This window comes from Nerophis lumbriciformis, linkage group LG03 (assembly GCF_033978685.3).
Source record: "Nerophis lumbriciformis linkage group LG03, RoL_Nlum_v2.1, whole genome shotgun sequence".
Taxonomy (NCBI): domain Eukaryota; kingdom Metazoa; phylum Chordata; class Actinopteri; order Syngnathiformes; family Syngnathidae; genus Nerophis; species Nerophis lumbriciformis.
This window is the reverse complement of record NC_084550.2, coordinates 49,475,001-49,502,783: the sequence shown is the minus strand read 5'-3', so window position 1 is coordinate 49,502,783 and position 27,783 is coordinate 49,475,001. Positions and strand designations below refer to the sequence as shown.

Here is a 27,783-nt window from a genome sequence, read left to right as displayed (position 1 = left end):
TATATATGTACATACATACATACATACATACATACATATATATATATATATATATATATATATATATATATATATATATATATATATATATATATATATATATATATATATATATGTATGTATATATATATATATATTTACATATGTATATATATATATATATATATATATATATATATATATAATCTGCAGCTTTTGAAGCTTTGGCACACAAAAAAATTAAGCAACACAGACTATAATCTATAGATCTTTATTTATTTTTGCAGATAACATATATTGCAATCATGCTTTTTCATAGAACACATCTAAAGACATTTATTATATTTTCTTTACATAGAATATCTTACATCAGGCCCAAGAAACAGCTAAAAATATACAAAACAATATTCTCTGACTAGACATTTCTATTACATTATTATTATTATTATTATTACCATCTGCATTATAATTAATAATTATTTTGACTCTATTCTGTTATGATCCTTTTTACAGCAGGAAAGAGATGTGCTTTAGTTTCCCAGATGATAATCTTATTGCGGGAAAAACAGTAAATACCTTTTGTTATTTTTCTTTTTTTTTTTCATTTTCTTCCACATGTAGACAAAATAAAAGAAAAAAAAACCGACACTCACAAATACATGTATTACACAGTTCAGTTTACAACATTGTTCAAGAGAGAGAGAAAACTGCAGTATGCTAACTTTGTACAAAATGCACCGAATCCTTTTTTGTTGTTATCGTCACGCGTTTTCATTTACATACTTTGACGAAAAAATACATAAATAAAAGAGACTCAACGAGAGGATTCAACCTGATTCCTGTCGCACGTAGCTGCCACAAAAGTGATTCGTATTATTTATTTTCAAACCTGCAATCTCTCACAAACGTTACAGCTTTGCTTCATATTTCCTAGCAAACTTGATATGTAATCATAGGTTTTCATTTTATCCGGTGAAAGGGAGTCGACACCGGTATTTATAATGAGCACATTTCCATTACAGTTTATTTAATATTAACTCAAAGAAATGACATGCAAACAAAATCAACACGCACACACTCAAGAATTGGATTTGTTGTGAGTTAGCATGTCAGGTTTTTTTTCCCCCGTAAATTTGTTCATGGTACTTCCTCAAATAGTGGCGCGGCCGCTCCTACCAAAAAAAAACCCAACAACATCGGGTGCGTCGTCCATTTTGGACAAATAAACTCCACCTTAGGGAAAAAATAACTGTTTGCAACTATATTTACTTCATTTCATAATTGTTGCCAAGCAAAACAATAACATAAATAGACTCTGGGTTGACTGATAAGTGGTCACTCCATAATGTTGTGTGCGTCCATGCACCATCTCATTTTTTTTAATTTTTTTTTTAACTCAATTTTCAGTTGATATATATTATGTCAAACAAGTATTTACTGTACATCAACTATTATTCGTTAGGTTTGTTTTCTACTAAACGCCATTTGCTGTCACTATATGAGAAACTACAGTAGATATTAAAGGTTTTTATGAGTGTATCATTATGGTATCCGAGAACATCTATTCATCTATCACTCAGAACAGTTGTACTTTTTTTGTTGTATTGTACAGTAATACACTTTTATGACATCCATCCAACAATCTATCATTCAAATACTAAGTAGCTTTACTTTTAGTTTTGTTGTATAATGGGAACTTCCTGGAAATTTGGGAATTTTGGAAGAAGCGGGATTTTTTTGAAAATGCTTGGGAGCATGAATGTCCTGAATGAGCTGAATTGCTCGGTGTTGGAATTGTTTCAATCGGTCAATAAATGTTGAATTAGTAACAGATTTAATTGAGAAATTCCTGGAATTTCAGGAAAACCGGGATTTTTTCTAGTTCCTTAAGCAACCTGGTTTTATGTCCTGAATATGAGGAGTGTTTTGACGATGGAACGGTTGAGATGGGTTGACAAATGTGAAAGGAGTAGTCGAACTTTACCAAAAAAACGGGAATTCCTGGAAATTTGTTGAATGTGCAAAAATGGTAGTTTGAATGTCCAGGATGAGTTGAATGTGGAATGGTTTGAATTGGTTGAAGAATGTGGGAATTGTGGAAGTTTGAAAAATGGCGAATTTGTGGTGAATGGGGAAAATGCAAAAAATGGGAAATCCGGGAATTTTTTTTTTAATTGTTGAAGTAGAGCACACAATTCCTGAACAGGCTGGATATTTTTGAAGTTGGAACAGTTTGAATCAGATGAAAAATGTAGGAATTGTGGAACTTTGAAGAATGTCCCATAGTTTTCAATGGGAATTTCGGGACAAGCGGGAATTTTTTGGAAAATGGCAAAAAAAACTTGAATGGTCTGAATGATTTGAAATGGTTGGCGTTGGAATTCTTCAAATCGGTCGAGAAATGTTGAATGTTGAAATGTAGTAACATGTTGAATTGAGAAATGGTATTACGGAATTCCTGGAATTTCGGGAAAACCGGGGATTTTTCCAGTTCAAAAAAACACTTTGTTTGTTGTCCTGTTTAGGAGGAATGTTTTGACGGCAGAACGGTTGAAATGCGTAGAAAATTGTTGAAGATGTAATCGCCAGGAAAAAGGGTGGAAATAGGGCTTTGGAAAAGCAGTAATTCTGTAAAATCCTGGAAAAAAATTTAATTTGGAAAAATTATAGTTTGAATTTCCAGAATGGTGAAATGTGTTGAAGTGGAATGGTTTGAATAAGTGGAAAAATGTGGAAATGGTGAAAGTTTGAAAAATGCCCAAATTCATTTTGAATGGGAAAAATGTCCCGGAAAACCTGGAATTCTGGGAAATCAGTTTGAAGCTGGAACGGTATGAATCGGATGAAAAATGTGGAAGGTAGAGCGCACCAAAATCTGGAGAATAATAATAATAATAAGTTGAATAAATAGATTAATTTTGTGTGAATGCTTTTGGAGCATTCACACAACTAAACAAGTACAACTACTACACCTTTAAATGATAGATGGATACAGTAGTCATGCATGTGTAGCACCACTGTGCAATAAAACCAAAAGTAAAACCACTCCCTCTTTTATTAGTAAAGATGATAATACGATGTCGTTTTCAGGAAACTGGTGATCCAATATAGTGACAAGTGGTCACCCCACAATGTTGTGTGGCGGGTTGATAGTTCTACCTCACATTTTTATTTTTATTTTAACTCCATTACTACTTGCCGTGCAACATAATATATACCCTATTATATATACCAAGCATGATTTTTTATGCAAATATATAGTTTACTAATATTCTAAACATTTTTTTTTCCATAATAGATGCCATTTTCAGTCACTATATGAGGAAATACAGTAGATATAAATGTTTTTTATGAGTGTATCATTATGGTATCCGAGCATATCCATTTATGTATCACTCAAAGGTAGAACAGTCATACTTTTTTTAATTGTATTGTACAGTAATACACTTTTATGACATCCATCCGACAATCTATCATTCAAATACTAAGTAGCTTTACTTTTAGTTTTATAATGATAAAGTTAATGTTACACTGCAACTAAACAAGTAGAACTACTACACCTTTAAATGATAGATGGATGCAGTAGTCATGCATGTGTAGCATTAGTTTAACCACTGTGCAATAAAACCACTGCGTATTATTATTAAAGATGATAATACGATGTCGTTTTCAGGAAACTGGTGATCCAATATAGTGACAAGTGGTCACCCCACAATGTTGTGCGGCGGGTTGATAGTTCTACCTCGCATTTCTCCATTTTATTTAGATTATAACTCCACTACCACTTGCCGTGCAATGTAATATATACTGCAATATATACATATATATATATATATATATATATATATATATATATATATATATTTATATATATATATATATATATATATATATATATATATATATACATATCTCAAGCAAGTATATAATTTACTAATATTCTAAACATTTTTTTTTCCATAATTGACGCCGTCTTCAGTCACTATATGAGGAAATACAGTAGATATACTGTAAATGTTTTTTTATGAGTGTATCATTATGTTATCTTAGAAAATCTATTTATATATCACTCAAAGGTAGAACAGTCGTACTTTTTTTTAAATTGTATTGTACAATAATGCACTTTTATGACATCCATCCGACAATCTATCATTCAAATACTAAGTACCGTATTTTTCGGACTATAAGTCGCAGTTTTTTTCATAGTTTGGCCGGGCTCCAGTGCGACTTATATATGTTTTTTTCCTTCTTTATTATGCATTTTCGGCAGGTGCGACTTATACTCCGCAAAATACGGTAGCTTTACTTTTAGTTTTATAATGATAAAGTTAATGTTACACTGCAACTAATCAAGTAGAACTACTACACCTTTAAATGATAGATGGATGCAGTAGTCGTGCATGTGTAGCATTAGTTTAACCACTGTGCAATAAAACCGCAAGTAAAACCACTGCGTATTATTATTAAAGATGATAATACGATGTCGTTTTCAGGAAACTAGTGATCCAATATTGTGACGAGTTGTCACCCCGCAATGTTGTGTTTGCATTTTCTCCATTTTATTTTGATTTTAACCCCTTTACCCCTTGCCGTGCAACATAATATATACTGCATTATATATAATCAAGCATAATTTTTTATGCAAGTTTTTTTTTCCATAATAGACGCCATCTTCAGTCACTATATGAGGAAATACACGATACATAACATGAACTGGTTTTAAGCGTATCATAACAGTATCCGACAGCATTTGGTCACATCTACCTTTTTGTTCCTGAGGAGTGGGTTCCTAAATATGATATTTATGTATTATACATGAAATATTGGATGCCCAAAAGGAGTTTCATTGTTGTCACAGTGGGATGTAGTGGCTACACCATTCAAAAGTTGGTTACTTTGACACCACGTTGTGCTTGTAAAACGGACTTCCTGTGCTCTGCTCGTCTACTCCTGCACCGGATATTCTCACGTCGGTGCCTGTGCGGTTTGGTCCTTTCTCTTTAAAATCGATCGAATATAATACAAAAACTATCTCAAAAGTTATTTCTACAAAAAGAAGATTCCGACGACACACTGTACATGTTATTGTTCTTCGGGGGGGGGGGGGGGGGGGACAACACAAACTGCCAACAGTTATGGCAGTCTTTTGCTACATATCCTACTGAAGTAGTTATTTTTTTAAATATATTATTCATAGTTTTTTTTTTTTCGTTTTTTTTTTCCGTTCTCACAGCTTTCAAACAAACTTGTCAGACTGCACTTGTGCTTTTCAAAAGATATACAGTCGTGGTCAAAAGTTTAAATACACTTGTAAAGAACATAATGTCATGGCTGTCTTGAGTTTCCAATCATTTCTACAACTCTTATTTTTTTGTGATAGAGTGATTGGAGCACATACTTGTTGGTCACAAAAGACATTCATGATTTTTTTTTTTTTTATGAATTTATTATGGGTTTACTGAAAATGTGAGCAAATCTGCTGGGTCAAAAGTATACATACAGCAATGTTAATATTTGGTTACATGTCCTTTGGCAAGTTTCACTGCAATAAGGCGCTTTTGGTAGCCATCCACAAGCTTCTGCTTGAATTTGTGACCACTCCTCTTGACAAAATTAGTGCAGTTCAGTTAAATGTGTTGGTTTTCTGACATGGACTTGTTTCTTTAGCATTGTCCACACGTTTAAGTCAGGACTTCGGGAAGGCCATTCTAAAACCTTAATTCTAGCCTGATTTAACCATTCCTTTTCCACTTTTGACGTGTGTTTGGGGTCATTGTCCTGTTGGAACACCCAACTGCGCCCAAGACCCAACCTCCGGGCTGATGATTTTAGGTTGTCCTGAAGAATTTGGAGGTAATCCTCCTTTTTCATTGTCCCATTTACTCTCTGTAAAGCACCAGTTCCATTGGCAGCAAAACAGGCCCAGAGCATAATACTACCACCACCATGCTTGACGGTAGTTATGGTGTTCCTGGGATTAAAGAGCTCACCTTTTCTCCTCCAAACATATTGCTGGGTATTGTGGCCAAACAGCTCAAATTTTTGTTTCATTTGACATTCGATGGACAAAGATAAGACCTTCTGGAGGAAAGTTCTGTGGTCAGAAATAATCTTGTGAGAGCTTGTGGATGGCTACCAAAAGCGTCTTATTGCAGTGAAACTTGCCAAAATACGACAACGGAGACCCCGGACTGTTGAACAACTTCAGCTGTACATCAAGCAAAAATGGGAAAGAATTCCACCTGAAAAGCTTCAAAAATTGGTCTCCTCAGTTCCCAAGTGTTTACCGAGTGTTGTTAAAAGGAAAGGCCATGTAACACAGTGGTAAAAATGCCCCTGTGCCAACTTTTTTGCGATGCGTTGCTGTCATTAAATTCAAACTTAATGATCATTTGCCCAAAAAAATTTAACCAAATATTAACAATGCTGTATGTATACTTTTGACTTTTGCAGATTTGGTCACATTTTCAATAAATTCATAAAATAACCAAACTTCATGAATGTTTTTTGTGACCAACAAGTATGTGCTCCAATCACTCTATCACAACAAATTAAGAGTTGTAGAAATGATTGGAAACTCAAGACAGCCATGACATTATGTTCTTTACAAGTGTATGTAAACTTTTGACCACGACTGTAGCCCCTAGATGTGGGGATAAACTAAAAATGATTCATATTTGACACTTAAACGTCACCTGTTTAAACATTCCTGCATTTATGTCATGTATTTACTTCATGTACAAGCATTTATTCATATTTGTACAGTAATCGTAGCTTCAATACTATTGAATCAACAAAGGACTGTGAATCGAAAAGATATATTTTCATATTTCTCTTTTTGCATAAATCACACAACACATGGCTGGGAAGTTTCCTCACACACCGTTAGAAGTCTGTATGACAAACGGAAAGAATAAACGGACCTAGTAATAATGAGAATAATAAATGTGATCGGGTTGGTCTCACGTGTCCCCAGGAGGTAGGTGAATGAAAGCAGACGTGGACGCCTGGTGGTCGTTCCCAACCTTGATTTACGCTTCTCGTCGGCGTGAGCGCTCACGCCCGACTGGCCGCTGAGACGGGGAGACACACTCAGAAGGTTCTAGATGTAGGCCTCCTCAGTGGCTGCGGGGTTCTGGTTCTGTGCTTCGGCCTGCTGGTCGGGCCCGTTTTCCTGAGCCTTCACCAAGACCACCGGTTTGATCATCATCCTCAGACGCTGGGGAAATCAACAAAAAGTAGTTTTATTTTATGTATCGTATAGCTTAATGGTGCATTTTGTATGTGTTGGGAACCCGCACGTCAAAGTTGATAAGCCAGCATCTGTGATGGTATGGGGGTGTATTAGTGCCCAAGGCATGGGTAACTTACACATCTGTGAAAGGCATCATTAATGCTGAAAGGTACATACAGGTTTTGGAGCAACATATGTTGCCATCCAAGCAACGTCTTTTCATGGACGCCCCTGCTTATTTCAGCAAGTCAATGCCAAGCCATGTGTTACAACAGCGTGGCTTCATAGTAAAAGAGTGCGGGTACTAGACTGGGCTGCCTGTAGTCCAGACCTGTCTCCCATTGAAAATGTGTGGCGCAATATGAAGCCTAAAATACGACAACGGAGAACAACTTGTTGAACAACTTAAGCTGTACATCAAGCAAGAATGGGAAAGAATTCCACCTGAGAAGCTTCAAAAATTGGTCTCCTCAGTTCCCAAACGTTTACTGAGTGTTGTTAAAAGGAAAGGCCATGTAACACAGTGGTAAAAATGCCCCTGTGCTAACTTTTTTGCAATGTGTTGCTGTCATTAAATTCAAACTTGATGATTATTTGCAAAAAAAAAATTCAGTTTCTCAGTTAAAAAATCTTGTCTTTGCAGTCTATTCAATTGAATATAAGTTGAAAAGGATTTGAAAATCATTGTATTATAATACCGTATTTTTCGGACTATAAGTCGCAGTTTTTTTCATAGTTTGGCCGGGCTCCAGTGCGATTTATATATGTTTTTTTCTTTCTTTATTATGCATTTTCGGCAGGTGCGACTTATACTCCGGTGCGACTTATACTCCAAAAAATACGGTAATAATAATAATATATTTTATTTATAAGGCGCCTTTCTGGGCACTCAATGACACCGTACAAAATCACAACAATAAAATCAAATTGGATAAAAAAAAAATCCAACAACAACAACAACAAATAGAAAAGAAAATTACAATGAATAAGCAGTCAGGAATAGGTGTGTTTTGAGTCTTGATTTGAAGAGGGATATTGAATCTAAGTTGCGAAGGTCAGGTGGTAAAGAGTACCAAAGATGTGGGGCAGTATTCTGTTTTTATTTACTATTTACACAACGTGCCAACTTCACTGGTTATAATGTATCGTATAACTTAATGGTACATTTGGATGTGTTGGGAAACCTGCATGGCTGCGGTAGTTGTGACCCCAAGATGCAGGAACCAGGATAACGAAGAGCAGGTAAGAGGATTTTAATACCCTCGAACAGAGAAGGAAGCAGTTGCGCATGTAAGGTTTCTCAAACAATAATCATTCCTCGAGCCCCGAGGACCAGGTGAGACAGGCATAAATAGCCGCCTGCTGATTAGCACCAGGTGTGGCCAGGCTGCCAATCAGCAGCAGGTGAGGGGAAACGAGCACTCAAGGAGAAAAGCAGGAAGGGGAACAAAAATAAGAGCGTTGACAGGAAACAAACACAAAACAAGGAACCATCACCAGAAGTGAAGTGACAGATCGTCACAGTATGGCAGTTTATCAATCTATCATTCAAATGTTGGGGAGTTTTACTTTGTTTTACTTTCATGACACAGTATCACTGAATGCTACACTTGTATGGTAGTTGATCTATTCATCTACAAACCCCAAAACCAGTGAAGTTGGCATGTTGTGTAAATGGTAAATAAAAACAGAATACAATGATTTGCAAATACTTTTCAACGTATATTCAATTGAATAGACTGCAAAAACATACTTAATGTTTTAACTGGAAAACTTTGTTATTTTTTGCAAATATTAGCTCATTTGGAATTTAATGCCTGCACCATGTTTCAAAAAAGCTGGCACAAGTGGCAAAAAAGACTGAGAACGTTGAGAAATGGTCATCAAACACTTATTTGGAACATCCCACAGGTGAACAGGCTAATTGGGAACAGGTGGGTGCCATGATTGGGTATAAAAGCAGCTTCCATGAAATGCTCAGTCATTCACAAACAAGGATGGGGCGAGGGTCACCACTTTGTGAACAAATGCGTGAGCAAATTGTCGAACAGTTTAAGAACAACATTTCTCAACGAGCTATCGTAAGGAATTTAGGGATTTCACCATCTACGGTCCGTTATATCATCGAAAGGTTCAGAGAATCTGGAGAAATCACTGCACGTAAGCGGCAATGCCCGTGACCTTCAATTCCTGAGGCGGTACTGCATCAAAAAGTGACATACGTGTGTAAAGGATATCACCACATGGGCTCAGGAACACTTCAGAAAACCACTGTCAGTAACTACAGTTTGTCGCTACATCTGTAAGTGCAAGTTAAAACTCTACAATACAAAGCCAAAGCCATTTATCAACAACACCCAAAAACGCCGCTGGCCATGGGCCCGAGCTCATCTAAGATGGACTGATGCAAAGTGGAAAAGTGTTCTATGGTCTAACGAGTCCACATTTCAAATTGTCTTTGGAAACTGTGGACGTCGTGCCCTCCGGACCAAAGAGGAAAATAACTGTTATAGGCATTCAAAAGTTCAAAAGCCAGCATCTGTGATGGTATGGGGGTGTATTAGTGCCCAAGGCATGGGTAACTTACACATATGTGAAGGCACCATTAATGCTGAAAGGTACATACAGGTTTTGGAGCAACATATGTTGCCATCCAAGCAACGTCTTTTTCATGGACGCCCCTGCTTATTTCAGCAAGACAGTAACAAGCCACATTCTGCACGCGTTACAATGGCTTCGAAGTGAAAGAGTGCGGGTACTAGACTGGCCTGCCTGTAGTCCAGACCTGTCGCCTATTGAAAATGTGTGGTGCATTATGAAGCCTAAAATACCACAACGGAGACCCCGGACTGTTGAACAACTTAAGCTGTACATCAAGCAAATGAGTATTGTTAAAAGGAAAGGCCATGTAACACAGTAGTAAAAATGCCCCTTTGCCAACTTTTTTGCAATGTGTTGCTGCCATTCAATTCTAAGTTAATGATTATTTGCAAAATAAAATTAAGTTTCTCAGTTCGAACATTAAATTTATTGTCTTTGCAGTCTATTCAATTAAATATAAGTTGAAAAGGATTTGCAAATCATAGTAATCTGTTTTTATTTACGATTTACACAACGTGCCAACTTCACTGGTTTTGTGTTTTGTTTATTTATCCTAATAATCATCCATTAATCTTGTTTCCTCTTTTGTTTCATACATATAATCAGACATTCATCTTTTTCCATCCATGGCATTAATCGTCTTAACTGAGAAAATTACCACTGCATTAGCGTGCAGTTGCAGTGTTCATCTACAAAAAATCTGATAGCTGATTCAACAAATGATTATGCTATATATATATATATATATATATATCTATATATATATATATATATATATATATATATATATATATATATATATATATATATATATATATATATATATACATATATATATGTAGATTTACATATATATACATATATATACAAATACATATATATAGATATATATATATACATATATAGATATATATATATAGATATATATATATATATATATATAGATATATCTTCCAAAATTTAGTGGGTGTGGCCTATATACCGGTGCAGTCTATAGTCCGGAAAATACGGTAATGCAAAATAACCATTTTTATGTGTTATTGATAATGCAATTAGCTGGAAACAACATATTAGGTATACACAACATAAAGTGGCAAGACGTATTTCAAAATTGAATAGGGGAAAATACATTTTGAATTAAAATTGATTACATACCCGAAGCCCGAGTGCAGCTGGGATAGGCTCCAGCACCCACCGTGACCCCAAAAGGGACAAGCGGTGCAAAATGGATGGATGGATGGATATATATACCCTATGCTGTTTACTGGTGTTAGTGTACCTGCGTGATTGTGTGGATATATGGGGAAATAATATTCTAAAAATACACCTCACTCTCTAACGGTATTGCAGAACATATCAATTAAGATAATCCACAACAAATCATTTGTGCATTAAATCTTCACGGTGGCAGAGGGGTTAGTGCATCTGCCTCACAATACGAAGGTCCTGAGTAGTCTTGGGTTCAATCCCGGGCTTGGGATCTTTCTGTGTGGAGTTTGCATGTCCTCCCCGTGACTGCGTGGGTTCCCTCCGGGTACTCCGGCTTCCTCCCACCTCCAAAGACATGCACCTGGGTATAAGTTGATTGGCAACACTAAATTGGCCCTAGTGTGTGGATGTGAGTGTGTGAATGTTGTCTGTCTATCTGTGTTGGCCCTGCGATGAGGTGGCGACTTGTCCAGGGTGTACCCCGCCTTCCGCCCGATTGTAGCTGAGATAGGCTCCAGCGCCCCCCGCGACCCCAAAGGGAATAAGCGGTAGAAAATGCCATCCATCCATCCATCCATCTTCCTCCGCTTATCCGAGGTCGGGTCGCGGGGGCAGCAGCCTAAGCAGGGAAGCCCAGACTTCCCTCTCCCCAGCCACTTCGTCCAGCTCCTCCCGGGGGATCCCGAGGCGTTCCCAGGCCAGCCGGGAGAGATAGTCTTCCCAACGTGTCCTGGGTCTTCCTCGTGGCCTCCTACCGGTCGGACATGCCCTAAACACCTCCTTAGGGAGGCGCTCGGGTGGCATCCTGACCAGATGCCCGAACCACCTCATCTGGCTCCTCTCGATGTGGAGGAGCAGCGGCTTTACTTTAAGCTCCCCCCGGATGACGGAGCTTCTCACCCTATCTCTAAGGGAGAGCCCCGCCACCCGGCGGAGGAAACTCATTTCGGCCGCTTGTACCCGTGATCTTGTCCTTTCGGTCATAACCCAAAGCTCATGACCATAGGTGAGGATGGGAACGTAGATCGACCGGTAAATTGAGAGCTTTGCCTTCTGGCTCAGCTCCTTCTTCACCACAACGGATCGATACAGCGTCCGCATTACTGAAGACGCCGCACCGATCCGCCTGTCGATCTCACGATCCACTCTTCCCTCACTCGTGAACAAGACTCCGAGGTACTTGAACTCCTCCACTTGGGGCAAGATCTCCTCCCCAACCCGGAGATGGCACTCCACCCTTTTCCGGGCGAGAACCATGGACTCGGACTTGGAGGTGCTGATTCTCATCCCAGTCGCTTCACACTCAGCTGCGAACCGATCCAGTGAGAGCTGAAGATCCTGGCCAGATGAAGCCATCAGGACCAAATCATCTGCAAAAAGCAGAGACCTAATCCTGCAGCCACCAAACCGGATCCCCTCAACGCCTTGACTGCGCCTAGAAATTCTGTCCATAAAAGTTATGAACAGAATCGGTGACAAAGGGCAGCCTTGGCGGAGTCCAACCCTCACCGGAAACGTGTCCGACTTACTGCCGGCAATGCGAACCAAGCTCTGACACTGATCATACAGGGAGCGGACCGCCACAATCAGACAGTCCGAAACCCCATACTCTCTGAGCACTCCCCACAGGACTTCCCGAGGGACACGGTCGAATGCCTTCTCCAAGTCCACAAAGCACATGTAGACTGGTTGGGCAAACTCCCATGCACCCTCAAGGACCCTGCCGAGAGCATAGAGCTGGTCCACAGTTCCACGACCAGGACGAAAACCACACTGTTCCTCCTGAATCCGAGGTTCGACTATCCGGCGTAGCCTCCTCTCCAGTACACCTGAATAGACCTTACCGGGAAGGCTGAGGAGTGTGATCCCACGATAGTTAGAACACACCCTCCGGTTCCCCTTTTTAAAGAGAGGAACCACCACCCCGGTCTGACAATCCAGAGGTACTGCCCCCGATGTCCACGCGATGCTGCAGAGTCTTGTCAACCAAGACAGCCCTACAGCATCCAGAGCCTTAAGGAACTCCGGGCGGATCTCATCCACCCCCGGGGCCTTGCCACCAAGGAGCTTTTTAACTACCTCAGCAACCTCAGCCCCAGAAATAGGAGAGCCCACCACAGATGCCCCAGGCACTGCTTCCTCATAGGAAGACGTGTTGGTGGGATTGAGGAGGTCTTCGAAGTATTCCCTCCACCGATCCACAACTTCCGCAGTCGAGGTCAGCAGAACACCATCCGCACCATACACGGCACTGCTTCCCCTTCCTGAGGCGGCGGATGGTGGTCCAGAATCGCTTCGAAGCCGTCCGGAAGTCGTTTTCCATGGCTTCCCCGAACTCCTCCCATGTCCGAGTTTTTGCCTCCGCGACCGCTGAAGCCGCACACCGCTTGGCCTGTCGGTACCTGTCCGCTGCCTCAGGAGTCCCATGAGCCGAAAGAACCCGATAGGACTCCTTCTTCAGCTTGACGGCATCCCTCACCGCCGGTGTCCACCAACGGGTTCTAGGATTACCGCCACGACAGGCACCAACTACCTTGCGGCCACAGCTCCAATCAGCCGCCTCGACAATAGAGGTGCGGAACATGGTCCACTCGGACTCAATGTCCAGCACCTCCCTCGTGACATGTTCAAAGTTCTTCCGGAGGTGGGAATTGAAACTCTCTCTGACAGGAGACTCTGCCAGACGTTCCCAGCAAACCCTCACAATGCGTTTGGGCCTGCCAGGTCTGTCCGGCATCCTCCCCCACCATCGCAGCCAACTCACCACCAGGTGGTGATCGGTAGAAAGCTCCGCCCCTCTCTTCACCCGAGTGTCCAAAACATGAGGCCGCAAATCCGATGACACAACTACAAAGTCGATCATAGAACTGCGGCCTAGGGTGTCCTGGTGCCAAGTGCACATATGGACACCCTTATGCTTGAACATGGTGTTCGTTATGGACAATCCGTGACGGGCACAAAAGTCCAATAACAAAACACCACTTGGGTTCAGATCCGGGCGGCCATTCTTCCCAATCACGCCTCTCCAGGTTTCACTGTCGTTGCCAATATGAGCGTTGAAGTCCCCCAGTAGAACGAGGGAATCACCCGGGGGAGCACTCTCAAGTACTCCCTCGAGTGAATCCAAAAAGGGTGGGTACTCTGAGCTGCTGTTTGGCGCGTAAGCGCAAACAACAGTCAGGACCCGTCCCCCCACCCGAAGGCGGAGGGAAGCTACCCTCTCGTCCACCGGGTTGAACTCCAACATGCAGGCTCTGAGCCGGGGGGCAACAAGAATTGCCACCCCAGCCCGTCGCCTCTCACTGCTGGCAACGCCAGAGTGGAAGAGAGTCCAGACCCTCTCGAGAGAACTGGTTCCAGAGCCCTTGCTGTGCGTCGAGGTGAGTCCGATTATATCCAACCGGAACTTCTCCACCTCGCGCACTAGCTCAGGCTCCTTCCCCCCCAGCGAGGTGACGTTCCACGTCCCAAGAGCTAGCTTCTGTAGCCGAGGATCGGACCGCCAAGTGCCCTGCCTTCGGCTACCGCCCAGCTCACATTGCACCCGACCTCTATGGCCCCTGCTATGGGTGGTGAGCCCATTGGAGGGGGGACCCACGTTGCCTCTTCGGGCTGTGCCCGGCCGGGCCCCATGGGGACAGGCCCGGCCACCAGGCGCTCGCCATCGTGCCCCAACTCCGGGCCTGGCTCCGGAGGGGGGCCCCGGTGACCCGCGTCCGGGCGAGGGAAATCTGAGTCTCGGTTCTTGCATTTCCATAGAAGTCTTCGAGCTGCTCTTTGTCTGATCCCTCACCTAGGACCTGTTTGTCTTGGGAGACCCTACCAGGGGGCATGGAAGCCCCCGGACAACATAGCTCCTAGGATCATTGGGACACGCAAACTCCTCTACCACGTTAAGGTGGCAGCTCAGAAAGGAGCGGTAGAAAATGGATGGATGGAAATCTAAAACATTACAATTAATTCTGTGTAAAAAATATGTACAAAACAAACAACATAAACTGTTGCCAAAATAATTTGGCCACCTGCTTTGACTCACATATGAACTTAAAGTGCCATCTCATTCCTAACCCATACGGTTCAATATGACGTCGGTCCACCTTTTGCAGCTAATACAGCTTCAACTCTTCTGGGAAGGCTGTCCACAAGGTTGCGGAGTGTGTTTATAGGAATTGCTGACCATCCTTCCAAAAGCGCATTGGTGAGGTCACACACTGATGTTAGTCGAGAAGACCTGGCTCTCAGTCTCCGTTCTAATTCATCTCAAAGGTGTTCAGGTCAGGACTCTGTGCAGGCCAGTCAAGTTCATCCACACCAGACATCAATGTCTTTATGGACCTTGCTTTGTGCACTGGTGCACATCACAGTCATGATGGGAGCATGTAATTGTCCACAATTCTTTGGTATCCTGGAGCATTCAAAGTTAATTCACTGGAACTAAGAGGGCAAGCCCAACTCCTGAAAAACAACCCCACACCATAATTCCTCCTCCACCAAATTTCACACTCGGCACAATGCAGTCCAAAATGTACCTTTCTCCTGGCAACCTCCAAACCCAGACTCGTCCATCAGATTGCCAGACGGAAAAATGTGATTCATCACTCCAGAGAAGACGTCTCCACTGCTCTAGAGTCCTGCGGCGACGTGCTTTACACCACTGCATCCCACGCTTTGCATTGGACTTGGTGATGTATGGCTTAGATACAGCTACTCGGCCATGGAAACCCATACCATGAAGCTCTCTGCGTACTGTACGTGGGCTAATTGGAAGGTCACAAGAAGTTTGAAGCTCTGTAGCAACTGTGCAGAAAGTCGGCGACCTCTTTGCACTATGCGCTTCAGCATCCGCTGACCCCTCTCTGTCAGTTTACGTGGCCTACCACTTGGTGGCTGAGTTGCTGTTGTTCCCGAACTCTTCCATTTTCTTATAATAAAGCCGACTGTTGACTTTGAAATATTTAGGAGGAAGTTTCACGACTGGATTTGTTGCACAGGTAGAATCCTATGACAGTTCCACGCTGGAAACCACCGAGCTCCTGAGAGCGGCCCATTCTTTCACAAAGTGCTTGATTGTATACACCTGTGGCCGGGCCAAGTGATTAGGACACCTGATTCCGATCATTTGGATGGGTGGCCAAATACTTTTGGCAATATAGTGCATGTCATATATTCTTCCATATCACAAAGTATAGGGAAGAACTGTCGAAGCCCTATGTCTGATATCATTATGAGTCACAATGGGTTGGATCAAATAAGCTCTGCTTCTTCCTACTCCCTTTCAACATGTAACCATTTGAGTGCAAATATGATTATGATTAACATTGTTTGATATGATCCAAATAAAATGGTTTAATTTCCTCCTTCATTAATTCATCCATTTTATCCAGTCTTACCTTATTTCAAATAGCCAAATCCAGCTATCCATCCTTGATTCCTGCACTTAATCATCCATCCATTGTTTCTTTTTGGTATCAATTCATATAATCATCAATCCATCCATCCATCCTTTCCCCTCCTTCATGCAGCCTTATAATCATCCATATCCATCAGCTCTGCGCACGTGTGTCTAATATGTGTGCGCACAGTGATTGCTGCAATTAGACAGTCAGCTGCTGACACCTGCACATCGACGCTGACAGCCACGGTCATTAGCGCCCATTTCCTGTCGCAAGCTCAGCCACTTGATGATCGTATAGAACTGCGCTCACCCTTTAGTGCCTTTGCAGAAGGGTTCTCATGTAGAAGCTGAATAAGATGCACTAAGTGCAAATATTCTCATCTACTGTGTCCTGCACATGTTTGACCTCCTATCACATTTCTAAACATGCTTATTCTTGCACAAAAGCATGTTATTTTATCTGCTAATAAAATAAATCGTGTTAGGCAAAGCTGAGCACTTGTGTGGACAGTTTAATGTAACACTTTATAGCCATTATGTTAATTCTGAAAATGTGTGCGGGGGGGATAATATAGGTCAGTTTTAGTTTGTATTGTACTGCACTTGAAGCCCTTGGACTAATTTGCATATAAAAAAAACTCTAAAGAGGAATGAGCCCTGAATTGTGTTGAAATTCAAGAGGAAAGTACATTTTAAAAGGTTTGGACCAGTGTGATGAAATATACACTATATCAGGGGTAGGGAACCTATGGCTCTAGAGCCAGATGTGGCTCTTTTGATGACTGCATCTGGCTCTCAGATAAATCTTAGCTAAGATTGCTTAACATGATAAGTAATGAATAATTCCGCTGGTAATCACAGTGTTAAAAATAATGTTAAAAATATAAAACATTCTCATGGATTTTAATCCATTCATCCATTTCCTGTTCAAGAAGTCGCATTGTTGGTAAGAAGTATTTTATTTATTATTGGCTAGCTTCAGAATAACAATGTTATTAAAAAGAATAAGAGACTTATTGTACTCTTACTTAAAAATGCATGCATTTAGTTGTATTCAGTGTTAAAAAATATTATATGGCTCTCACGGAAATACATTTTAAAATATTTGGCTTTCATGGCTCTTTCAGCCAAAAAGATTCAAGACCCCTGCACTATATTGTAGGGCTGCGAATCTTTGGGTGCACCAAGATTCCATTCAATATCGATTCTTGGGGGTCACGATTCGATTATAAATCGATTTTTTTCGATTCAACGCGATTCTCGATTCAAAAACGATATTTTCCCGATTCAAAAGGATTCTCTATTCATTTAATACATAGGATTTCAGCAGGATCTACCCCAGTCTGCTGACATGCAAGCAGAGTAGTAGATTTTTGTAAAAAGCTTTTATAATTGAAAAGGACAATGTTTTATCAACTGATTGCAATAATGTTAATTTGTTTTAACTATTAAATGAACCAAAAATATGACTTATTTTATCTTTGTGAAAATATTGGACACAGTGTGTTGTCAAGCTTATGAGATTTGATGCAAGTGTAAGCCACTGTGACCTTATTGTTCATTTTTATTTTATTTTATTTATTTTTTTTATAAATGTCTAATGATAATGTCCATGAGGGATTTCTAATCACTGCTATGTTGAAATTGTTACTAATATTGCTGGGTCGGGTTTGGTTTTGGAATTGGATTGCATTGTTATTGTATTGTTGTGTATTGTTTTGTTGGATTGATTAATTAAAAAAATAAAAATAAAAATAAAAATCGATTTTTGAAAAATAAGAATCGATACTGAATCGTACAACGTGATAATGGCGATTTGAATTCAAATCGATTTTTTCCCACACCCCTACTATATTGCCAAAAGTATTTGGCCACCCATCAAAATGATCAGAATCAGGTGTCCGGGAGAACGGTACATTTCGGACTGCATTGTGCAGAGTGTGAAATTTGGTGGAGGAGGAATTATGTTGTTTTTTTAGGAATTGGGCTTGGCCCCTTAGTTCCAGTGAAAGGAACTTTGAATGCTCCAGGATACCAAAACATTTTGTACAATTCTATGCTCCCAACCGTGTGGGAACAGTTTGGAGTGGGCCCCTTCCTCTTCCAACATGACTGTGCACCAGTGCACAAAGCAAGGTCCATAAAGACATGGATGACAGAGTCTGGTGTGGATGAACTCGACTAGCCTGCACAGAGTCCTGACCTGAACCCGATAGAACACCTTTGGGATGAATTAGAACGGAGACTGAGAGCCAAGCCTTCTCGACCTCACCAATGCGCTTTTGGAAGAATGGTGTAAAATTCCTATAAACACACTCCACAACCTTGTGGACAGCCTTCCCAGAAGAGTTGAAGCTGTAATAGCTGCAAAAGGTGGACCGACATCATATTGAACCCTATGGGTTAGGAATGGGATGGCACTTCAAGTTCATATGTGAGTCAAGGCAGGTGGCCAAATACTTTTGGCAATATAGTATAGGAACTATTATGCTAAACCTTTTTCATATTTGGGATCTGCATAGATGTGAAATCAAACCATGGAGGCATAGTGGAAATATAAATAAAACAATATTGCCTTCCTCCATATTTTCTCCAAACGAGCCATTTGGAATTTGCCCCATGAGTGACGTTTTTTTGCCCAATTGTGACGTCAGCGGATATCTCCATATATGGTAAAGGTTTACCACCAAGGGCATTGGGCAAGTCCGCCATTATAGTCAACGCTGCAGTCAATAAGATCATTATTTTTCTCTATCCTAGGGGTCAGCAACCCGTGGCTCTAGAGCCATATGCGGCTCTTTAGCGGCTCCAAGAAGCTTTTTCAAAAATGTATGGAAATGGGAAAAAAAATGGGGTGAAAATTTTGTTTTTTGTTGTAATATGATTTCTGTAGGAGGACAAACACGATACAAACTTTCCTAATTGTTAAAAAGCCCGCTGTTTAATATCCACCCATCCATCCATCCATTTTCTACCGCTTGTCCCTTACGGGGTCGCGAGGGTTGCTGGAGCCTATCCCAGCTGGTTTAATATGTTTGTGTCTATTCTCCACTGATGAGAGTATTTGGCGAGTGCCGTTTTGTCCTACTAATTTCAGCGGCCCTTGAACTTACCGTTGCGTGGACTGTGACTAACAGTTTGTTTCCATGTAGAACTTTCTCCGACGCTGCCACAGAAAGGCGTGTTTTGTGGCACTCGTTCTTTATCTCATTTTGTCCACCAAACGTTTTATGCTGTGCGTGAATCCATAAAGGTGATCTTTGTTGATGTTATTGACTTGTTGGAATGCTAATCAGGAATATTTGGTCAGAGCATGACTGCAAGCTAGTCGATGCTAACATGCTATTTAGGCTAGCTGTATGTACATATTGCATGATTGTGCCTCGTTTGTAGGTATATTTGAGCTACTTTAATTTCTCTTAATTATGTCCTCTGTGTATTTAGTTTATTTTTCCATGTTTCATGACACATTATCTGTATGTAATATTGACTAATATTGACTTTGTGTGCCATGTTGTTCCAGACCACTGCAAACGTTACCTCGCTTGCAAACATTGTAATACATCCATTAGAAGAAGACACACACATCTATACCGTTGGCCAATCTCAGACAGTAATTTCCAGGAAATATCTCACCCTCTGAGAAGTTGTATTAATGTTTTCCAATGTTGTAAAAATGTGTAGAATGAATACTCCATTTCAACATTTCTGTCAACAAAGATTTGCGTCAGCCTGCGACACATAGTCATTTTGATAGTAGGCTATTATAGCTAATATAGACACTTATATCATGTGTTGTCTTCATTATAACACTTATATAAGTCGTATAATTTTTTTGCGGCTCCAGACAGATTACTTTTTAGTATTTGTGGTCCAATATGGCTTTATCTACATTTTGTGTTGCCGACCCCTACTCTATCCTCTTGTTGTGGGGCAGACTGGCTCGTACATGCACATGCATCCCCCGCTGTTGCCTCTTCTAATGCAAAGTAGAGTATAGTTCAAACTTAATCTGTCAGTAGACTCGCTATGGAAGCGCTAAAAACTACCACATGCTTGACGAAGTGGAGGCACAGTCAAAGTGGAGGCACGTAAATAAGACCGCCCACAAAACGGCGCATCCTGAAGGGACGGTCACAAAGCGGCTTGAAGATGGTCTGTAAAACATAATCTATGCAAAATGTTGGCTTAATAACCACCATTACATGTTAGGTAGATCAAAAGGAAGTGTTTTAAATGTTAAATAAATCATAATATGACAATTTAAAGACTTCAACTCAGTGAGTTTCTTAGGCATTTTTGTTTGATGCCCTCACAGAAAGGTGTCAATGATGGCAAATAAGAAACATGTGAAACCAGTGAACTGGCTCCTCAGTACAAGGCTAAAGTCGACATAGATAATAACAATAATTGTTATTATTATATTCTTATATACAACGGTTAACCTATTTTGTCATATTTATAATAATATGAGATGAATGCATTATGTTAACTTGGTTATGTAATTGATTGACATATTAATTAATTAGAGTTTTATATAGTTGAATTATACAGCTGTAAACTATTTTCCCGCTCATAACATTGTAAAAAAGATACTTCAAACTAGGGTTTAGTATGGTACTGTGATACTAATGAAACATATTTGGTTCTATACCGCCTCTAAAAAGTACCGGTGTGTGTCTACCCTGAGATCAGTAGGTCGTGAGTTCAAACCCCCGGCCGAGTCATACTAAAGACTATAAAAATGGGACCCATTATCTCCCTGCTTGACACTCAGCATCAAGGGTTGGAATTGGGGGTTAAATTACCAACAATGATTTCTGGGCGTGGCCACCGCTGCTGCTCACTGCTCCCCTCACCTCCCAGGGGGTGATCAAGGGTGATGGGTCAAATGCAGAGAATAATTTTGCCACACCCAGTGTGTGTGTGACAATCATTGGAACTTTAACTATAACTTAACATCCACTGTAATGATACCAAGTACAGGCGCGTATCTGGTCGATACTGCTATGATTACGTTGATATTTTTTGGCATCACAACATCTTCTTTCCTTTTTTTTAAATGTATATTATGTTTATAAACTCAGGAAATATGTCCCTGGACACATGAGGAATTTGTATATGAGCAATGTATGATCCTGTAACGACTTGGTATCGGATTGATACCCAAATTTGTGGTATCATCCAAAACTAATGTAAAGCATCCAAACAACAGAAGAATACGTGATTATTACATTTTAACAGAAGTGTAGATAGAACATGATAAAGGAGAAAGTAAGCAGATATTAACAGTAAATGAACAAATATATTAATAATTAATTTTCTACCACTTGTCCTTGATAATTTTGACAAAGAAATAGAAGGATAAATGACACAATATGTTACTGCATATGTCAGCAGCTAAATTAAGAGCCTTTGTTTGTTTACTTAGTAATAAAAGACAAGTTGTCTTGTATGTTCACTATTTTATTTAAGGACAAATGTGCAATAATAAACATATGTTTAATGTGCAATAAGATTTTTTGTTAAAATAAAGCAAATAACGCAATTTTTTTGTGGTCCCCTTTATTTAGAAAAGTACCGAAAAATATCAAAATCATTTTGGTACCGGTACCAAAATATTGGTATCGGGACAACACTACTTCAAACATTTATTAAAGGTTTAATAATGCTGGCAGTTGGTTGTCAGTGGTAAACTACAAATTGAAATGTAACTGAAGACAAATAGTAAGCATTGAAAAAGCAATTTGCTGATAAATTGTTCATGGTCCTTTTTGTTAATCAGGAGCAACGGTGCGTAGAATTTTAGGAAATGTTACTGTTGGTTGCCCATGTTGTATTATATTACACACACATATATATTTTGTATGCATTGGTTTTAATTGTGACATCTCCACCCCGTGCTCGTGCTTTTCAAACGAAAGTCCATACACTATTTCCCATTCCGCCTCAATTTCATGGCTCTCCCTGCAATTATGAGATAAGCAGAAGCGTTTTCTCGTGCAAAGACGGACGAGCGGCGGGCTGATCTCACCTCTTTGTAAGTGCCTTTGAGAGTGAGAAACATGTATCCCATGTAGCCAGGGATGAGGATCATGGAGGAGAGGGCCATCAACCACCCGACGCCCTGGCCCCAGGCTGGGAACACGTAGTCGCCCATGGTGAGGGGGACCATCTGCACGGCGCTGAACAGGAACACCCCCTGGAAGTGAGACGTGAGGATGTAAATGTCATCGTACGTCCTCTTAGACCGGGGGTCGGCAACCCGCGGCTCTAGAGCATTTTCAAAAATGTATGAAAAATGGAAAAAGATGAGGGGAAAAAGTATATTTTTTGATTTAATATGGTTTCTATAGGAGGACAAACATGACACAAGCCTTCCTAATTGTTTTAAATCACACTGTTTATATTAAACATGCTTCAGTGATTAGGGACTATCTGACGAGCGCCGTTTTGTCAACTATCTCCGATTTTCTAAGACGGGTTTTATGCCACTCCTATTTTGTCTCATTTTGTCCACCAAACCTTTTATGCTGTGCGTGAATGCACAAAGGTGAGCTTTGTTGATGTTATTGATTCGCTGGAGTGCTTATCAGGCAAATTCGGTCAATCCATGACTGCAAGCTAATCGATGCTAACATGCTATTCAGGCTAACTGTATGTACATATTGCATCATTATGCCTCGTTTGTAGGTATATTTGAGCTCATTTAATATCATTTAAGTCCTCTTAATTCAATGTATATATGCATGTCTCATGACACATTATTTGTATGTAATATTGGCTGCATTTTTGGGAGATGTTTGTGCGGCCATGCTGTTCCAGACCACAGCAAACCTTACTCAGCTTGCAAAGATTGTAATAAATCCATTCGAAGAAGACAGCCTTCCGTTTCCTTTAACTTAGACACACACATCTATACCTTTGGCCATTCTGAACCAGCAAATTCCAGGAATTTTCTCACCCTCTGACTAGCCTCCATTTTACTAATGATTTCCAATGTTGTAAAAAAATGTAAAATAAATATTACATTTCAACATTTCTGTTTACAAATACTTGTGTCCGCCTGCAACACATAGTCATTTTGATAGTAGGCAAAATGACTAATATAGACACTTACATCATGTGTTGTCTTTATTAATATTTTTAAAGTAATTTTGATAGTAGGCTAATATAACTAATATAGAGACTTACATCATGTGTTGTCTTCATTATAACACTTATATAAGACTTTTAAAGTAATTTTGATAGTAGGCTAATATAACTAATATGGGCACTTGCATCATGTGTTGCCTTCATTATAACACTTATATAAGACTTTTAAAGTAATTTTAATTGTAGGCTAATATAACTAACATAGACACTTACATCATGTGTTGTCTTATTTATAACATTTATGCAAGACTTTTAAAGTCATTTGGATAGTAGGCTAATATAACTAATATGGGCACTTGCATCATGTGTTGCCTTCATTATAACACTTATGTAAGACTTTTAAAGTAATTTCGATAGTAGGCTAATATAACCAATATAGACACTTACATCATGTGTTTTCTTCATTATAACATTTATGCAAGACTTTTAAAGTCATTTGGATACTAGGCTAATATAACTAATATTGACACTTACATGATGTGTTGTCTTCATTATAACACGTATATAAGACTTTTAAAGTAATTTTGATAATAGGCTAATATAACTAATATAGACACTTGCATCATGTGGGGCGGTATAGCTCGGTTGGTAGAGCGGCCGTGCCAGCAACTTGAGGGTTGCAGGTTCGATCCCCGCTTCCGCCATCCTCGTCACTGCCGTTGTGTCCTTGGGCAAGACACTTTACCCACCTGCTCCCAGTGCCACCCACACTGGTTTAAATGTAACTTAGATATTGGGTTTCACTATGTAAAGCGCTTTGAGTCACTTGATAAAAAGCGCTATATAAATGTAATTCACTTCACTTCACTTCACATGTGTTGTCTTAATTATAACACTTATATAAAACTTTCAAAGTCATTTTGATAGTAGGCTAATATAACTAATATAGACACTTACATCATGTGTTTTCTTTATTATAACACTTATGTAAGACTTTTTAAAGTAATTTTGATAGTAGGCTAATACAACTAATATAGACACTTACATCATGTGTTTTCTTATTTATAACATTTATGTAAGACTTTTAAAGTAATTTTGATAGTAGGCTAATATAACTAATATTGACACTTACATGATGTGTTGTCTTCATTATAACACGAATATAAGACTTTTAAAGTCATTTTGATAGTAGGCTAATACAACTAATATAAACACTTACATCATGTATTGCCTTCATTATAACACTTATGTAAGACTTTTAAAGTCATTTTGATAGTAGGCTAATATAACGAATATAGACAATTGCATCATGTGTTGTCTTCATTATAACACTCATATAAGACTTTCAAAGTAATTTTGATAGTAGGCTAATATAACTAATATAGACACTTACATCATGTGTTTTCTTCATTATAACACTTATATAAGACTTTTAAAGTCATTTTGATAGTATACTAATATAACTAATATAGACATTTACATCATGTGTTTTCTTCATTATAACACTTATATAAGACTTTTAAAGTCATTTTGATAGTAGACTAATATAACTAATATTGACACGTACATCTTGTGTTGTCTTCATTATAACACGTATATACAACTTTTAAAGTCATTTTGATAGTAGGCTAATATAACTAATATAGACACTTACATCATGTGTTCTCTTCATTCTAACACTCGTATACGACTTTTAAAGTCATTTTGATAGTAGGCTAATATAACTAATATAGACACGTACATCATGTGTTGTCTTCATTATAACACTTATATACAACTTTTAAAGTCATTATTATAGTAGGCTAATATAACTAATATAGACACTTACAGCATGTGTTGTTTTCATTATAACACTTATATAAGACGTTTAAAGTAATTTTGATAGTAGGCTAATACAACTAATATAAACACTTACATCATGTGTTGTCTTCATTATAACACTCATATAAGACTTTCACAGTCATTTTGATAGTAGGCTAATATAACTAATATTGGCACTTACATCATGTGTTGTCTTCATTATAACACTCATATAAGACTTTCAAAGTCATTTTGATAGTAGGCTAATATAACTAATATAGACACTTACGTCATGTGTTGTCTTCATTCTAACACTCGTATACGACTTTTAAAGTCATTTTGATAGTAGGCTAATATAACTAATATTGCCACTTACATCATGTGTTGTCTTCATTATAACACTTCTTTAAGACTTTTTTTAAAGTCATTTTGATAGTAGGCTAATATAACTAATATAGACACTTACATCATGTGTTTTCTTCATTATAACACTTATATAAGACTTTTAAAGTCATTTTGATAGTAGACTAATATAACTAATATTGACACGTACATCTTGTGTTGTCTTCATTATAACACGTATATAAAACTTTTAAAGTCATTTTGATAGTAGGCTAATATAACTAATATAGACACTTACAGCATGTGTTGTTTTCATTATAACACTTATATAAGACGTTTAAAGTAATTTTGATGGTAGGCTAATACAACTAATATAAACACTTACATCATGTGTTGTCTTCATTATAACACTCATATAAGACTTTCAAAGTCATTTTGATAGTAGGCTAATATAACTAATATTGGCACTTACATCATGTGTTGTCTTCATTATAACACTCATATAAGACTTTCAAAGTCATTTTGATAGTAGGCTAATATAACTAATATAGACACTTACGTCATGTGTTGTCTTCATTCTAACACTCGTATACGACTTTTGAAGTCATTTTGATAGTAGGCTAATATAACTAATATTGCCACTTACATCATGTGTTGTCTTCATTATAACACTTATATAAGACTTTTTTAAAGTAATTTTGATAGTAGGCTAATATAACTAATATAGACACTTACGTCATGTGTTGTCTTCATTCTAAGACTCGTATACAACTTTTAAAGTCATTTTGATAGTAGGCTAATATAACTAATATTGACACTTACATCATGTGTTGTCTTCATTATAACACTTATATAAGACTTTTTTAAAAGTCATTTTGATAGTAGGCTAATATAACTAATATAGACACTTACATCATGTGTTGTCTTCATTATAACACTTATATAAGACTTATAAAGTCATCTTGATAGTAGGCTATTATAGCTAATCTAGACACTTACGTCATGTATTGCCTTCATTATAACACTTTTACAAGACTTATAAAGTCATTTTGATAGTAGGCTATTATAATTAATATAGACACTTACATCATGTGTTGTCATTATAACACGTATACAAGGTTTTTAATTTTTTGCGGCTCCAGACAGATTTTTTTGTCCAATATGGCTCCTTTCAACATTTTGGGTTAGACAGTGAGTAATCGTGCCTGTTTGGACATTTTGTCGGTACAAGTAGCGATGGTACTTACGGCCACAATGAGCGGCGTGAAAACGCACCAGCAGGCCTTCCACCACATACAAGGCCTGTGGCCGATCATCTCCTCGATGTTGTCATAGAACTTGTTCACGCCTGCAAGTTAGAGTGCATCCATACACTGTAGATTAATATGGAAATACAAAACAAAAAACTCTTCATCAGCAAAGCGTGCCTCACCATAGAACCACGAAATGGAGACGCATTCAAAGAAGACGAGGAAAAGCAGACACATCCCGCTGGCTGAGTAGTAGTCAAAGAGCTTAAAGACGTACAGGCCGCCCTAGGAGGACGTTGATGGGGGTGGGGGGTGGGGGTGGGGGGGGGGGGGGGGGGGGTGGGGGGGGGGCAGGGAGATATACACATAGACGCGAGGCAATTAGTGTTGGCTATGCAGGCCAGTAGCGGACCACTGGAGTGGAACAACATAGAGAATGAGGACAGAATACACAACATCTACTTTAGTGTCCTTAGACCAGGGGTCCCTGGACATTTCCCACTTTTTTTAGGCAATGACATAAACAAAACAGTAAAAGGTAGACAACACTAGTTGCTTATTAACATGCAAATTAGTAAAATATTGGCTCTTAATTAGTCATTAAGTACTTATTAATGCCTTATTCTGCATGGCCTTATTATACAAGCAGTACACCATTAACTAAGAGTCTTCCCTAACCCCAAAAATTTCCCTAAACCCGACCCCAACCCTGACCATAAACCCCAACCCCAACCCTAACCCTAAACCCATCCCTAAAGCTAACCCTTACCCTAACCCTATGTTAATAAACAACTAATTAATTAATATGTTCCCCATACTAAAGTGTTACCGATCATTTATTTAATCCCACTCCCAGTTCTCAATTCAGTGATGAATAC

General features: G+C 39.1%; 1 protein-coding gene across 1 annotated transcript in view; it reads right to left on the bottom strand.

The window, feature by feature from the left end:
- Positions 1-234: 234 nt before the first annotated feature.
- slc6a1b (solute carrier family 6 member 1b) overlaps positions 235-27,783 on the bottom strand; it is a 74,555-nt gene continuing 47,006 nt past the window's right edge. The window contains exons 12-15 of the mRNA XM_061938516.2: positions 27,088-27,190; positions 26,903-27,003; positions 22,453-22,620; positions 235-7,198 (exon numbers count right to left, since the gene is read on the bottom strand). Of these exons, the coding sequence (XP_061794500.2) occupies positions 7,082-7,198; positions 22,453-22,620; positions 26,903-27,003; positions 27,088-27,190 (489 nt within the window). The 3' untranslated portion in view covers positions 235-7,081. The remainder of the gene's footprint in view (positions 7,199-22,452; positions 22,621-26,902; positions 27,004-27,087; positions 27,191-27,783) is intronic.